The 17,410-nt window shown below is 41.1% G+C and overlaps 1 protein-coding gene across 3 annotated transcripts in view; it reads left to right on the top strand.

The window, feature by feature from the left end:
- The window catches only part of LOC111874816 (fibroblast growth factor 17), a 392,936-nt gene that overhangs the window by 54,470 nt on the left and 321,056 nt on the right, over positions 1–17,410 (top strand). For 2 of the 3 annotated variants that reach the window (XM_023870626.2, XM_033755612.1), the window contains exon 1: positions 8,755–9,146. The exons of the other annotated variant lie outside the window; for it this stretch is intronic. In XM_023870626.2, coding sequence (XP_023726394.1) covers positions 9,133–9,146 — 14 coding nt within the window. In that variant the 5' untranslated portion in view covers positions 8,755–9,132. Of the gene's footprint in view, positions 1–8,754; positions 9,147–17,410 lie in introns of those variants that run through there. 3 annotated transcript variants of the gene reach the window in all.

Raw genomic sequence — 17,410 nt, forward strand, 5'->3', positions numbered from 1 at the left:
ACCGAATTCAATTTGGAAACAGTGGTTTTGAACACACTTAACGACTGATACAAAGTAGTATTGCTATTGCTTGCCTCCAGTGAGGAAATGGCGGATGGAAGATGAGAGAAGTGAGCAGATATATAGGAAAGATTAGTTTCTAGTTCTGCGTTTTTTAGTACATCTTGGGCAATTTGAATTGATGCTGCATTTTTGCGATCAAATGTATTCACGACATTCCTAACTGTTTCTAAATGTTCGGTATAATAACTCGCTGCACACAGCCACGTGCCCCAGCGCGTTAAAATTGGTTCTGGCGGAAGTGGAACGCTCGGTGTTACTGAAACCCACCCTCTCTAAATAACTAACTAACTACTGCTTTAAATGCTTCTTTTCTGTATGGCGCTTTAACAAATACCTTCTTCGCAGAAGACACCAACTTGTCAACAAGCGGAAAATGTGCACGAATCGTTTCTGCAACACGGTGCAACCCATGGGCAAGACAAGTGAAATGTGTCATATTTGGAAATATAACTCTAAGAGTAGTACCGGCTTTCATCATATAACTTGCGGCATCAGTCACAAAGAGCAATACCCCCTCATACTGAATGTCATTCGGCCATAGTAAATTCATAGAATTTATAAAAAATTAGGAAATTGCGGAGCTATTTGTGGTTTCAAATCTGTACCGCAAGAAGATATGGAGTAGAGTGTTCATTCTTATTAAGGGATCCAACTATACAATTTGCAATAAACCGTCCCTCACAATCTTGTGTTTCGTCGATTGATACCCACACGAAATTATCTTGAATCTTATCTCTAGTGCTATCAACTGTAAGATCGTAACACTGCTTCACGTAATTTTTGCGCACAGTAGATTCATCCAGCACTTTGCACTGTGTATACTCCTCTATGAAGTTTCTCAGAGCAGGATTGGTTAGTTTCCACAGCGGAATATCTGCCGCTAAAAAGGCTTCGCATAAATCAAAGGAAAACTGTGAAAAACTATTATTAGAAAATTCACTAAGCGATTTTTAAACAGAAGCACTTTTCGTGGAGTTAATTTTAATATTCTCTTTGTGTATATTAGTGTTCAAATGCTGAAGCACTTGAAAGCGTTTTTCACAACCAACTGTTTTCTCACACGCTCGGCAATAAAGAATTTTGTTATCCGTAGTTATCATCTCTCCTTCGAACTCCCGCTGATACGGCTGTAATTTAGTTTTCTGACTTACTTTCACTGAATGGCCCCAGCTTCAAAAGAAGAAGCGTAATGAACCTCATGGAGACTTCGGAAATAAATAAGTGAAGTCCCTTATCAGGTGAATGGTATTAGGTTGATAGCGGCTACATGTGAACGCTTCCGACTAATCTCTTGGCGGCCACTTTGATGGTACGCGGATGAGGCAAGTTACGAATAGAGGGATCTGGGAAGTCCCGTCCTGGGTATTTCATCATAAATATGAATCATGACGAAATGTTGAGGCAAATTGCAACATATTCTAATACGGAAAAGAAAAAATATATACACATGACCATGTTTGAAAATTTGAACATAAAATTAAAAAAAAAATATGATAAATATTTAAAAAATGAAATATGCAGTATAAATATAGATCTTCGAAAATATGATGCTTAGTTATAAAACAGGCAAAATATGCATTTATATGCACCATCAAACCATGTCCAAAATTTAAGAAATGAAGTAATTCATACATATATCCAAACGAGCATACTTTCTGGTTGAAAGAAAGAAATATGCATTTGCATTAAAATCTTGTCCCTAGTGATCACTTTTCTGTCTCTGTGCCCCCCCCCCTCATATTTTGGCTTTCTGTGTGGCTTCTGTATTATTGTATGATTTTATTTAACTTTCACAATCACAAATATGTGGAAAAAATTGGCATGTAGGATATCGGTGGGAAAGCCGGAAGGAAAGAGACCACTAGGAAGACCAAGACGTAGGTGGACGGACAATATTAAGATGGATTTTAAATAGGATGGGATGATATGGACTGGATCGATCTGGATCAGGATACTGAACAGCGGAGGGCTCTTGCGAACACGATAATGAACTTTCGGGTTTCATAAAACGCTGGGAAGTTCTTGAGTATCGACACAATTGGCAGCTTCTCAAGAAGGGCTCAGCTCCATGAGTGAGTGACTGAGTGAGGCCTCTGTTATATCAAAGGAAAGTAAACGATTAGTTCTTTATTGTTTATTTAACAATGCTATACGAACACGATTCATATGGTTCAGTAAAGGGACCAGTGGAGGCTAATATTAACACGATAATGAAGTCTCTTCTGGTTTCATTAAATGTTGGAAAGTCGTTGAGTGGTTGAGAGAGTGGTGACTTCTCGAATAGGACCGGACTCCACGGAATTAGTATGGTCGAAATCAGCAGTTCAATGAAGGAAGTGAATGCAGCAGAAATGATATCCGTCTCTTGCACCTATACGTGACGTCACCATTTACTCAGCTTATTTCACAGAGCGAGTGATAGAATAACAAAACAGGAGTGACAAGTATGGCAGTGAGTGGAGATATAGCTGCACGTCCCAATACGACTTCGTAATGTGAAGATAATATTAAAATGAAACAATGTGATAATGCGGGCTGGGTTCATCTGGCTCAGTATAGGGTCTAATGTGAGAGTGCTGTGAACAGGGTGATGAACAATCTTGTATCATAAAAAGCGGATAAATTCTAAACTAGTTGAGCGACTGACGCGTTCTAAAGAACGTACCCTGTCGTTTTATACAAGTTACTAATACTGTTTCTTATGCGAGAGGACATCGGTTCGAATCTCAACAGCTATCTCGGCCTTCGTATTTCCTATTTTTCCTCAGTTCCGTGAAGCACAAACTGAGATAGAACTTTGAAATTTACCATGGCCAATTCCTTCTGCATCCTTCACACCTCATTCACAATCCGCATATAAATTATTAATCCGTTATTTATTTATTTGTATTATACTTAATGAAGCTTCCAGTTACACCGGTTAAAGAGCGTCGAGCAATAGAATGATTAGAAAATAACGAATTAAAGAAAAGCGTTATCGGTTGAGCCAGCGTGCTCGGTCGATGCTGCATAGAAATGCAGTTAACGAAAGTGGATAAGTAAGCGAAGAAGCACAGTCCTTATTATTAAGTTACAGTTTCATTCGCGGTTGCTATTTCATGCATAAATTAGCATAATTAACACAGAACTTACGTAATCCATTCACACCTAAAGCTTCACAGTGTTTCCTTTATTCCAGCCTTTAATAGCTTTGTTGTTAAGGCGTTAATGCGCCTCATCTTCTGCTTCTTCTTCTTCGCCAGGTAATCCCCATGTGATGGCGCCTGCTGGATGTCACCAGCACAGGTCACAGCCTCGACCCCGCTGCTCGCCACTCAGCCAGGGGCGCCCAAATCGACAGTATCAGATCCTACAAAGCTGCTGCTACTGCTACTGCTACTGCTACTGCTACTACTGATGACAGTAGAGAAATAAAAGACATAAAGTTGCCCCTAAGCACCAATTCATGAAGACTTACTGTGAAGTGAAGGTATATATCCCCACCATTCTAGAACTGGCACTGGATGGAGGTGTGTGGTCAGCTTCACGCCCCGGCCACTTAACCCCCCTGGAGAGAGTCCCGGTACCTATTACATAGGACGCTGGATGGGTCCCACAGCCGGTTTGGACGCTGTGGATAAGAGAAACATTTTTTTTCCCTGCCGGAGATCGAACCCCGGTCGTCTAGCCTGTTGCTATATCGAACTGAACATAGTGGTAGTAGTAGTAGTAGTAGTAGTAGTAGTAGTAGTAGTAACATGAAAGTGAGCAATTAAATTTGTGGCTCTAGTAGGATCCAATCCCATGACCAACTTCAATCCATGAAGTGTACACTTTGCCAGACTAATTTTATACGCGCTCCAAGTATAACACACTGAAACACATTTCCTTCTCGGCTGCTTCCTACGTTGAGCACAAATTATGTGTTCGTGACGTATTTCTCTCCCCCCTCCCCCCTTTTGGCGCTACAGCCCCAGTTTGGACCTTTGCCTACCTCCATGAAACTATCCGTTTCATTTCGGTTTACTAGATCTTAGACATACAGTAGGACTCCTTGGGCGGGTGATCACCTCGTTGCAAGGCCTCTACCTGTACAGGAAAAACGCACATACACACGCAAATACCAAACATTAATGCCTTGTGTGGGATTCGAACCCACGATCCCGGCTTCCGAGCGAGCGAAGACCAATTGTTCTACAGTCACCGTGATCTTATTATCTGGGGCTGGCACAATAGGCCAGTAGTGGTCGCAGTACCAAGTGGACTCAGTCTCACCCCACTAAGAATAATATTAATAAAAAATATCAAACTTCTAGAACTCGAAGTACTATATAGATTCTGATCTGGGCTGTGATACAGCGTAGTCTTGTAAGCGAATACTGACATTTCGAAGGAACATGCTTCCTCCATCTTCAGGTCTGAATTGTCAAAATAAAGTTATCCCTATACTCAGTTAAATAAAGCGCTATGCCATGAAGGAATATGGTGTAGTGGACTTATAAATCCACCATTTTTAACCTCGTCACCAGATGGGGATGAGTAGTCATTTCGGTGCCCTTACTCCTTTACGCTCAAGGGACACAGCCCTTGTATCTTCTGGATAGGAGCAGAAGTGAGTAGACTAAAGAACTTGGTCGGTTCTATTGTAAAGGCAGCTTTGCACAGAGGGTGATCACTGGAACTCAAGGGGGGGGGGGTAAGGAAATCGAGACCGATCTGGGCCACTAGTTTCCTCTCATTTGTGGCAGAATGTGCCCCTGATACTCCGCTAGCCGCTTACAGACTCTACTGCCGTGAACACATCAAAACTTACATCAACATCTCAGGCCGCGCCATAGTTCAAGCGGTTAGTCGCTGGTTTCCCACTGCGGCGGCCCGGGTTTGATCCCGGGGTCCGGACAAATGGGATTTATGGTGGACAAAGTGGCGCTGGGGCAGGTTTTCTCCGAGTACTTCGGTTTCTCCTGCCAATCTTCATTCCACCAATTGCTCCACAATCACCCTCACCTATCATCTGGGGCCGGTACAATAGGCCAGAAGTGGCCGCAGTACAAGGGACTTAGTCCCACCCCACTAGCAATAAAAAAATACACCAACATTTCGATTCTGATACAGAGATCAGTGATGACAGATATCTGGTCCGTAGTCTGCGGAAATATGGTAGTTTCCCGAGGTAATGGGGATTCTTGTGTGTCATGCAGAACCAGTTCGACACATTTCGTGCTCCAAGATTGAACTTGCTTGCATCTGTGGAACTTGGCCTACATCCTCTCCTCACCAACCAAATCCATTCGCAGTGTACAAATAATAATAATAATATAACTTATTATGTAATCGTTTTATCAGTTACTATGGCCTTGTGGCGTAAGGACTCACGGCCCTAAACTAACCACACACAGGAACGGCTGGTTCGATTTCCCTTGGGAAGTGGTTCTCGGTAAGTTTATTTCTTTCGGAAAGAAGTGTCCTTAAGTTGTTCATGAATGTTATCTATTAGCCAGAAGATTCGGACCCTGGGTCCCCCAGAGACGAGACAATGGCGTGCCCTTGTTGTGTCGGAGAATTGGAGGGAGTATAATTCCGAATTGGTTGTTTCAGTCCTTCCCCGTCTGTACGCCATGACTGTCCATAGCGAAATTGGGTCGGGGAAGTTAACAGGTGTTGCTCTGGGCTATACAACATGGGCGATTATGCATTTCTAAAATTAGTTACACTGTGTCTAAAAAACTGTGATGTTGCATCATCATGAGGTAGTGATATAGATAGTTACATCACCATTAGTGGACTAGCAGTTTCTTTCTTCAGTGAAAACAAATCCGCCATACTGGAGATTTTGTTGGACATACAGGGCATTTCTTCCTTAATATTGCCTGCTAAAGGCATGATTTAACCGCAAAGGTATTTTAGAAAGATTATGCTAATAATGCCAAAGAACGAAATGCCATATTGTATCTAGGCTGAACGGTATCCTGCACAGTTAAGGCCAGGGTTCTTGCTTCAGCTAATTGCTAAACGTAGGCCTTTTAAAGAACATCCTCATTAGGCAACTGGAAACAAAGTGAGCAAGTTAAAAACAGGAACAGGCTGTACCGACGGTCGCATGATGTAATATTCACGTGAGCCTGGGTTAGGAATTTGAATCGAAATCGATACATTTTAGTTTGTTGCCTTGTGAGTTGCTGATCCCCCACGTAATCGTATTGGGTGTTATGAAACATTCACTATTCGGAATTAATTCTAGGCGAAACAGATTTGAGTATCGCGTCTATGACGAAAAAAAGAAGAAGAAAACAGAGACGTGAACAAGGGAGAGATAAAACTGAAGGTTATGATCATAGTTTTTAAAGTGTGGTTATCCTGCTTTGCATTCTGGGTTCGAACATGGTCCTTGAGACTTTCTTTTCTAAAGTACTTTGTGGTTATCTTCGGATCCTCTGTGTACTTTCTTGACTAGTATATTTAAGCAAGTCACAGCTGCGTCTTTCTATAGTTCTTCATTTCATTATCGCGACTATCCTGCCCTTTGAAGTTGTACACCCCTTTTAGGCTCTGATCTCTAATGAGAACAGAAGAAGAAGGAAACGGAAAATGTGTGGGAGAATAAAACTGAGAAGTGTGAGAGGGTAGTAAGAAGAATAAAGAGGAAGACAATGACTATGAAGAGAAAAAAGAAGAAACAGGAAGAATGAAGGTTGGGGAGGAAGACGGAGGAATAGGAAAACAATGAAAAGAAGAATAAAACACAAACAAACTCCGTGGCTTGAGTCTGCAACCGAACTATACCGACCGAGCGACCGCTGTTTGTCGGCGAAGTTAGTGTCAACTTTAGCGGATAGAGGGTGTCGCGTGGTCAGCGCAACGAATTCCCACGGTCGTTAATTTAGGTTTCCTGGACCGGAGCCGCTGTTTCCTTGAAATAGCTCCTCAATTATCTCCACGAGGCTGAGTGGACCCCGTTCCAGACCCACTGATTCTCAGAAAATCTGATATGGCCGGGAATTGAACCCGGATCTCTGGATTTGTAGGCAGGAACTCCGACCACTAGTCCACAACAATAATGAAATTGAAGATGGAGCGAGCGAAAAACAGTGAATAGAAGAGAAATAAGAAGTTTAAGAAAATTGGGTAGAAATGAGGAAAGGAAAATATAAAGGGGAAAGAAGAGCAGCAGAAGCGGAAAGGGGGAAATGAAAACGAAAATTAGGAGGAGGGAGGAAGAGGAGAAACGGAGCGGAAGACGGTGAAGTTGAAAGAAGTGAAAAACAAAACGAAACCCTTGCTTTTTATGTCGTCGCTGTATCGGCTAACGTAGGGCTAAAAGGGTTACTAGTTGAAAAAAACGTCTTTAAATAAACCAAGGGATAAGACTTGCATTCCTGCCCTTTCGTTAGGCTTCGAACAATGTCATGGTTGCAGTTTCGTCAGTTCGTCCATTTCTCTCTGAAATGTTTCAAGACAAATATTTTCATCTGGTAAGAAGTCTGTACAATTAGAAACGAAAGATTTTGTGGTGAAGGAAACAGCATACTTATTGTGTGAATGAGTGTACTGAAATGCAGTTTTTAATTGAACTTTCAAAATAATCTCCCAAGAATTAAATTCGAAATGCTGTATTACGTCCTAGAAATCGTTGATAAGGTGTCCGTATGTAGTAAGAAAGAGAGGGAGGAGGCAGCGTGATAGTGAGTTGTAACGGGAAGAAATTTAAAATGGGGTGGTGAACACGTCAACTTCACTACAGAAATTAATAGCGTGAAAGTGAAGAGTGAGAGAGAGAGAGAGAATGTAAAAGCCAAGAAGCAAGGCCGTTGTAGTGCTGTGATTGGCTTATTGCACTGGTCACGTGGAAAATGTTTTCTTTTTATTTATTATTTTTTTATAGCGGTGTGTAAGCGGGGATCTAGGTTTACTCGCTGGCTGCTGAGTTGAGTGTGTTGGAATGGAGTGCTGGCAGGTGTTCACGTACTGTGCGTCCGGTGATTGATGATAGTGTCACCAGCACGTGAATGTACCCGCGTGCTCAGCATCACTGTCATATCAGATGACAACTCTGGGTCAACTTTCAGTGGTAGCGTCTTGCTGGAATTATTTTTTTTCTGCCTTTATTTAGTGAAAAGTGAAATGTTGAAATATTCGTACACCATTTCTTATATGTGTGATGTGCAGATGTTTGTACATATGTTGTACTAAGTATTAAGATGTTTGTGTTCTGCGTAGTTTCGCGTGATTTTCACTAAATATTCGGATGGTGTTTGTCGTATAGATTGACTTGCATTTCTCCGAAGATCCTGATCTTTCTGTTATAGATTATTTTACGTGTTGTGTGCCAAGATTTAAGTGTTCAGTTATGAGTTTGTTTTATACCGACACGAAAATAAATGGTGTTAAGTCTGTGGTGTTGTGTTTAGCTGTCCAAATTTCATGATCTTTTCTCGTTTTCAAATTGTATTTTAATTTTACATTTTCAAATAGGGGAGATGCGGGTAGGATTCGAAGCTGCTGGTGATATCAGCAGAAATTTCAGTAAATTCTTTAGGGTTTCGAACCCACGACTTATCCCATTATTTCCAAGAAATGATATTGCGTACACATGTCTATCGTCGAGTTATTATTTCTTTATGCCATGAAGTACGTTTCTTAGTTTTATAGTAGTTTCCAAGAATTGTGTTCTGGTACTTGGATACGTCGCTGAAGTAGATAAATAAGTGTAATTCGCCCGCGCGACCAAGAAATATTGGTTCTGACATAAACAACTATATCAGCTACTGAAATTCGAAGTAGAGACGTTATCTTTTGTTGTCGCCTTCCCCTACTCTTCACCTACGCAGCGCGAAGTAGTCCCCAAACTGAGCAGTGATCACGCACCTTCAGACAATCGCAGAAGCCGAAGAAGATCGAAGTAAGGACTTTGGCACGACGAAGGAACCAGTGTGTGTGTGGAAGTCAGTGAGCCAGCGCATATCGACCCACGTAGACGCGGCGTGGCGTCGGATTCAGCGGCAGGGCCCAGCGTCGTCACCTCGCGATAGGTGTCAGCGGCTCGGTGACCGTTGGATCAACACACCTCCAATGTTTGCGACGTAGCAACACATGTACATAAGCAGGTAAACGAACTTCCATTTATTCTAAATTTATCCGTGCTGAAAGTTCTGAAAATGGACTTTACAATACAGACAAATATTCGCTGATAATTTTCATTTCACTTCACATTTTTGATTTGGTTCATCCTGGTCCGTCACATTAGCAATATTTTAAAAGATTATAAACTCCGTCCAGTGTGACCGATATTTTTTTCTCTCTTTTCAATCTTCCATCCTTGACATGTTTCGGTCTGAGAGACCATCTTCAGGACATATCAAAACAAGCAGAAATTACTCATACTATTACAACGTGATTGGTCAATATCAATACATACATACAATATCATCACAATACCATGAATGTAAAATTCGATCCTGTAACAGCTACAGCGATGTGCCTGAATATATTAAAACATTTATAAATTATTATAATTAGTCTGTTTACATGTGTGGTTTAAAAAACTTTGTTAAAATTTTTAGAACAAATTTAGTTCTCATCTTTTATACTGCCTCTCTTTAAAGGAAGTTGAGTGTCTACCGCCTCGTGGTTCCGTTGTTTGACGAATAGGACTCTTTAGTGTCGTCCTGTTGTTCGGGCCGCACTGTGTTTCTAACTTTACTTCACAAAGTTTCTAATTTTACTTCTGATTCAGCAAGTGACTTTGATTTAAATTATGATTTACTCGTAATGCACAACAAGTTGCTAGGCAGTTCCAACGATGATTTTGGACCCCGTCAGCTCAGTAACTTTCGATACAAACGAGTTCTGTTTTACACTGCGTTCATCGTCCATCCCGTAATTATCGTGGGACCGGAATTAATTGGCTATGCGGTCTGAAATTTGGTTTAGATGTTCTTTTGATTAATACAAAAGAAAACTGCAAAAGCAAAATGATATGCAGACCGTACTCCTAAACTTTATTCTCCTCTGACCTCTGGATAAAAAGATAGTATTGGTTTAAATCAAGTTCTGAGTTCTATAAAATTGATCTTAAAAATGAGCCGAGGATTTAAAGGCAATGATGTAAAAGAAAGTTTGGTTATGAAATGTCGAAAGAAGCTTTAAAACATATTTTCGTTAATGTAAAATTTTGTGAGAATTTTGCCAATGGTGAACTATGAACGTGTTCTACAGACACTTCCATTAAGATACAGACGGATTGATTTCGGAGGATATTCGGAAGAAATCATCTATAGAAACTGTATTCCATTAGACAAACTGACAAGTCAGATACGCCGATGAAATAGATGTTTTAGAACCATCGACTTTGTCCTTCTAGCCCTTAAAACCCAGTTTTATAGAAGATAAAAAGGAAAATTTCTCTCAGTTCATGAGTTCGAGAGGAAACTTAAGTGCAATGACCCTCAGAATGAGATTGCTACATCGAAGTTCTGACGTTCGTTATTGACCTGAACGAGGGTAGTAACAGACAGCAGTGACTTCAGAAAATGAAAACTTCTCGACTTGTGTCAGCATATACAATTTACATATATAAATTAAGCTACTTGTTCTCTGTTTTCTCAATTCCAAACATAATACGAGTAATTTACGCACGTAGGAAAACACACTGCCGACCACAGAGGCCACGCGGTCTAAGGTATGAACCGTCTTCGCCCGCTCAAACACTGGGATCGTGGGTTCGAATCCACCTCGATGCATAAATGTCTGTGTGCGTTTATTCTGCGTTTATGTTGACCTGTGTGTAGGTAGCGGCCTCGCGACGGACTGATCCCCCGTCCAAGGGGTCATACCGTCTCGGTATAGATTAAGAACTGAAAACGCGGCCAAGGTCCACAAGGGCTGTAGAGCCATAGACAGAGAGATAGGAAAACACGCTGGACACCAATTATTCTATTACTTTATGTTTCGTTATCAAGAGTTAGGTCTAAGATTATGCAAAGTCGAATGGGCTTGTGGGATGTTTGTTGTGGATATACTGGCAACGATGGGGTTCTGGAATTTTCCGAAAATATTGGTTAAACTCTAGAAGAAGCTTCTTTATACTAGGTTTGCTACCAGAATGCAAATCTGACACGTTATCTCTATGCTCAGCTGCCACAGCTCGACTCTTATATGAGAACACGTTTCACAGTATTTGCCGGGAGGAACGGAGGAAAACACGATTAACTGTCGTGATGTAAGCCTGTTCCGACCGGGATTTCAATAGATACCCGCCCGAATCCAAGTCAGACGTGTTGTCATCGAACCCCGCTGCATGTTGTATTAAATGTATGTATTGTAGTTGTGTTCAAGTGATGTCTCAATATTCCAGAATTTGTACCCTTCATGAAAAATTATTAGGCAATGGAATCTAGGGGTGAGATGAGACCGATATTGAGACGTGATGCTGTTCAGACAAGTTACAAGGTGAGAACGCAAGCAGTTCCAGCTAAAAGTATAAAACTCCGTGGTTTTAGTCTTCAAGCGAACTATACCGACTGAGCAACCGCCGCTTGTCGGCGAAGTTAGTGCCAACTTTGGCGGATAGAGGGTGTCACGTGGTGAGGGCAACGGATCCCCACGGCCGTTAACCTCGGTTTTCTAGACCGGAGCCGCTATTTTCTTGAAATAGCTCCTCAGTTATCCTCACGAGGCTGAGTGTACCCCGTTCCAGACTTCTCAGAAAATCTGGTAGCCCCGGGAATCGAACCTGGGACCCATGAATATTTAGGCAGGAACTTTGACCACTAGACCACTAGGCGGTCAGTATATACTAGTTTAAAGTAGAATGTTAATAGTATTAAATACTGCTTCTTAATTGAATAATCAGTAAATATATTCATTGGCGTTTAAATAACCTTTCCATTGCTCCTACAGATAAATCCGGCACTCGTAAAATTTCTTCCAACTTATTTTAGTGTACAGAATTGTAAAAGCAAATATCAAATATATACATACATACATATATATACATATATATATATCTTAAATCGGTGACTGTGAAGGATATTCTATTGTGGGATGTGGAGCCGTGTAGTCTGGTACCGACGTTTCGGATGAACGTTCTGCCTCCATCTTCAGCACAGAGCTTGTTGCTTACTATTTACTTGCTGTTACTCTTTACTTGCTCTGCTTACCTTAAGACCATGGAAATGGAGGCATTTCGTTCACTCGAAACATCGATAAAATTCTACCGGGCTACACGGTGCCACATGCAATGAGCCAGTGCTCTTCATAACAAATACAGCTTCGCCGAAAGAAAATGCTGGATTGTACGGTATGCGTATACTACAAGGTATTGAAATGGCAGTAAAACTTTATGTAACGCGCTTGCATTTTGCATAAAGTTTTACTGTCAAAACAAAGTCCTGTGACGAAGATAAGGTTTTAGCATGAAGCTTTATAGTCGTAACCAGAGCCTCTGATGACGCACTCCGTCTATATCCGTAAATTGAGCTTCAAGACTTAGTAGACAATTTTAATTTTACTTTTCTGTATATAAATTGTACATCGTTTTATTCTCAATTTTATGCTCTGTGCTAATGCTTACATATTTTTTTGTAATAGCTGTATCGGCATGCAGCTCTGTGATGGATCAATTTCATGTTATTGTGACGCATATACCCGCTGCTAGGCAACGACTCAGTATACACATCCCAGCGAACACACAAGAATGGGAGCTGTGTTCTCTGTGGAAGCGCTATAACTAGTTGCTAGTTAACGTAATAATTCTGACAACAGAAATGTGTTTTCTATGTGGTTCGCGTTGTGTCCTGTGCTAGGCAACGGACCAGTGAACACGCAGTCTGACACGTGACACGTGTTTTTCCATGAGGTGCGACCGAGGCATATAACTAGAGTGTGTTTGTAGCTAGGGAGATTACAAAATTAGAATTGAAGAATTGGGGTGAGTTCTGGAGGCTCGGCAGTCCAAGGTTTTTGAACAAAAAGTGGCAAGAAGACTTCATAGTGATTTGCAGTGATAGTTCCTGTGATTAATCAATTGTCAGGAAACAGATAGCGTGTCCTAGTGATTGCTAATGGGTAGATTAGCGATAGCGCTACAATTGATTTTGATTATGAGAGATTGTAAATGAAGGTGTTGGTAAATCCAATCATTCAATCCAGAACCAATTATTATTGATCACGGAACTCCGGACACGTGACAGTATATTTCCTGTATTTTAGAATATTTCGTGACCGTGTATCAGTGGTAGAGAGTATTTGATATCGAGTGAGATGACAAGATGAACAGGCCTATATGCCCTTAATTAAATAGATTAAGAAACATGTGACAGAAGGCTCTTTCTTAGTATTTTGCCAGTATTCCTTTCGAAGAAGTATAGTAGATTCCAATTTTCTGCAATCTAATGTGTACTTTAAGAGGTAAGTAGTAGTTCAAGGTAGCAGGTGCCTCTGAAACGTCGATCCGATATATCACATTACATTATGTCACATCTTAGAAGACGCTATACTTGATTCCCACTGCCGTGAAATTTTAAACCTTACACAGGACTAAACAAATCCACGAAACACGTAATTTGGAATTTGGGAATGTGGGAGCGTTGACGGCCTGTTACAGGTGTAGCTATACGTTTTCTACCTCCATATTAGGCAACTTAAAATGTTAGCATAAATAATTCGAATCAATATACAGATTTTAAAACAGAATTAAAATGTTGATAACAAGTTTGGTACAGTTTCGTGGTATCAGACAATATGTGCCCGGCTAATATTTTCACAACCCCACTTTCGTTCCCCATGTAACTACAAGAACTCGGTATCCAATTCCCCAGCTTGTGCAGTATATACAGTACATATAAAACTTTCTGATATTTTCAGTTCCCAACCAAGTTATACTTGCAGCACAGGAGCAATGTTCTTTACTTCTTTTGGCTTATTTTTGACTTCATCCATCGTCTGGTATGTAAAAGACAAAAGACCACGACGTTTCGGAGACTGGATCTGTCTCCATCTTCAGGTGGGTAGGGAAGGATAAACCTACTCAGTTGGGTCCGTTAGAAAGAGCTAGTCTCAATGTTCTTGATTCCCGTGCTGTTCGTAATGTGTTCAAGATGGGCAACATACAGTGATATTCTTTGTATATTTAGGGACATTTCCTCATTGGGCAATGCTTCGCGCCATATCATCTGTGCCCGGGCCAGCCAACCTTGTCGCCTCTAAGTGCGTTCAGCTGTGACCGCGGATTGGCACACAGTGCATTGGTTATGACTTGGTGTGAGTTCGCTGGGAGAGCTGCTACGTATACCATTTGCCTTGTTGAAACCTGAGAAGATATAGTCAAGAAGCGATTGTAGTGGTAGAAGAGCTACAGCATCCAGTTTCACTATTCGTGATGTAACACACTTAAAATGTTGCAAATTCACGATACAGAATAAGAATGCATACGACTACTACTACTACTGTGAAGTCCTGCGTGAGAGAGCATAATAATGCTAAAAGGCCCATCAGGAGAAGAGAATGCGACATTCGTGCTACGTATTTGGGTCCAAATTTCGGTACATCCAAACTCACAATTAATTATCATCGAACCATTTTCATGCGATGCTTTGGATAGCGTTGTTTTGACATGGTGTTTGTAAGTACAGTATGTTGAAGTCAGTCAGGGTCGCGTATAGTGGAAGAATCCGATAGTATCGTAATTATTGAGCCTGTTTACTGCTTATTTCGTGATGCTGCCAGTAACTCAGAGTCTGTAAGCGTCGGACGGTTGGATGATGGTGAATAGTGAATTGGGAAAGATTTAGAAGGAAGCGGTCGTGGCCTAATTCTAAGGTTATCTCCCGGAATTTTCCTTGAGAGGCTGAAGAAAAGCAGTAAATAATCCAGTCAGAATAATCTATATTTTGGCCGAGATTTGAACCTGATATCTGTTGATTACAATTCACTTGAACAACATTGCTCCGTGTATTACTGTTGTATTGTTTTTGAGGATGTATTTACTTGTGATTATAAGATGTAGACCGCTACTTGGACAGATATTGTGGGTTATTCAGCGGCGCTGAATGAACAACGAAGATTTGAGTCCGCTTGGCAAGGATGTTTATATTTTAGGAAGGACTCGTCTGATGAGGAAGGCTCAGTCTGTTGTGTGATCTTCACAGTCACAAGACGACACCAAACACAGAAAAACATTTCTTCCCACAGCAGGAGTTCGAATTTTCGACCCTTGCACGCGTATACTAAAACATAAAATATTTGGCGTTGTATATATTTATGTTTCATTTAACGACGCTGACTGTAGCGGAGGCTATGTTTTGTCGAATCGTAAGGTAATTAGTGAATAGTGAGTTGAAAATGCTCTATGTTGGCCTAATTTGAGAAAATATATATCATCATTTATATGGAGGAGCCGATCACGGTGACCGCGCGGTCTAAGACATGAACTGCCTTCGCTCGCTCGAACGCTAGGATTGTGGGTTCGAATCCCACCCAAGACATGGATGTCTGCATGCGTTTATTCTGTGTTTATGTTGTTCTTTGTGTAGGTAGCTGCCTTACTATGGACTGATCCCTTGTTCAAGGAATCCTACAGGATGTACATAGGATGGATATAGGATTGAGAAACTGAAAAAGCGGCTAAGGTCCAACAAAGGGTTGTAGAGCCATAGATAGATAGATAAGCATGGAAGAATTGGGGAACATGCATTTGTATATCTGTGGTAAGACGGTACAATTTAAAGCTAATTATTTAACTGACAAGTCCAAGTGACTGATCCGTGCTACGCGAAAGATTTCATTCTGTAGCTAGTTTAATTTGATATGAAGCACCGTTCGTTTAGTGACGGCTAATGTTACACGTCTGGATAACAATCTGTTCTCTGGTTCGCACGCATGTTAGTTCCATATCTGGTCCATAGTTACCGCAGACTGCTGCATACACACCAGTTCATTCATGTAAGTAAAAAACTTGCCTTAACCACTTTCCATATACGGGACCAACCCAGTAACGACGGGTCGCATTACGATGTGACATAACAGAACAAATCATGAACAGCATATCTGACTTACACTGAGAAGGAACGGGTCATTTCGCAAGGCCGACCGCAGTTCATGACGTACTCATTTCTGAAAGTAAGCAATTGCTTCTTCAGATTCTCTGCAGTAATTTAAACATTATCTTCATCTGATCTGTATTCAGATAATGCAGATGTGATGTAACGTTTGTTGTTTCTTTCTTTGGTATTCTCAGGCACAATTTTGGCATGACCGTTTTCATAAACAAAATAAATAAAAACAGCTTGCTCTCATAAATATTGTCCTGTGTACTAGTGACTATAGACGGGGTTTAGATTGTTAATTGGATTTATTGATCATTCACAAGGCGTAACTACAACTAAGTATAACACTCTTGCCAATAACTCCACACTGAATCTCCTAGGTGTTCTTTCACTAGTTTTCGCTATCCGTTTCCTAGCAACGGATTTATCACAGTCTGTCTCTTACTACAAATATCACTGTAACTACAGCGCATGTACAGTGTTCAACTCACACATTGAGTCTTCTTGGCACCTTCGACTGTAAACTTCCTGAATTCCGATCAACAATTCTGTATCTAGCCAAAGTCAAATCAAAGTCACATTGCTAATGACGGGCAATTATTCAGTAAGTGGGGCTCATGACCAGATATTTATTATTGTTTGACAGTTATGTTCTTGTTTTTGTGGGACACCCTCTCTGACGAGAGGACGGGTGTATCTTTTGTATATGCTGCTGGTCCTTGCCAGCACAATCTTTCTGAGGTCAGGATCCCTTGGGACTCGCGACCATATTTTACTATCTCAAATTTGAGACTTCGTTTTACGTCGCCTCCTACAACTCACAGGGTCCCGGTGGAGGTATTCGACCCCGCCTCCATACGGGTTTTCTATATCTAGCCGGCCTGGGTTTCTGGTTATATGACCTCAGATCGGACCACAGCATAGAGAATACGTTCATTGACTAACATTGGATGTCTACTATTGTCGCATATTATTGTACGTATTACCTAGCAGCGGGCTGTTTCCCTGGGAAGGTGTTTATTGAGCCGTTGTCTACCAAAGGGGTTTACACGTCACAATGTAGAAATTCTAATTCTATACAGTTTTAAGTGAGATTCTTACACGTATCATCATCAGTAATCTGTCAGACGACAGGTCCACAGTCTCTTCCAAAACAGTCCCTCCACTTAATGCGATCTAGAGATTTCTCCTTCAAATGACAGCATCCTCTTCTGTCCCCAAGGTCATCCAGCATCTTCTTACGTCTTCTTCCTCGTCTTCTTGTCACTTCTATCCGCCCCTCTATCTTTCCTTCAATAACTTCTTTTAGAAGGCAGTTTCTGCGT

Source organism: Cryptotermes secundus, unplaced genomic scaffold, assembly GCF_002891405.2.
Source record: "Cryptotermes secundus unplaced genomic scaffold, Csec_1.0 scaffold27, whole genome shotgun sequence".
Taxonomy (NCBI): domain Eukaryota; kingdom Metazoa; phylum Arthropoda; class Insecta; order Blattodea; family Kalotermitidae; genus Cryptotermes; species Cryptotermes secundus.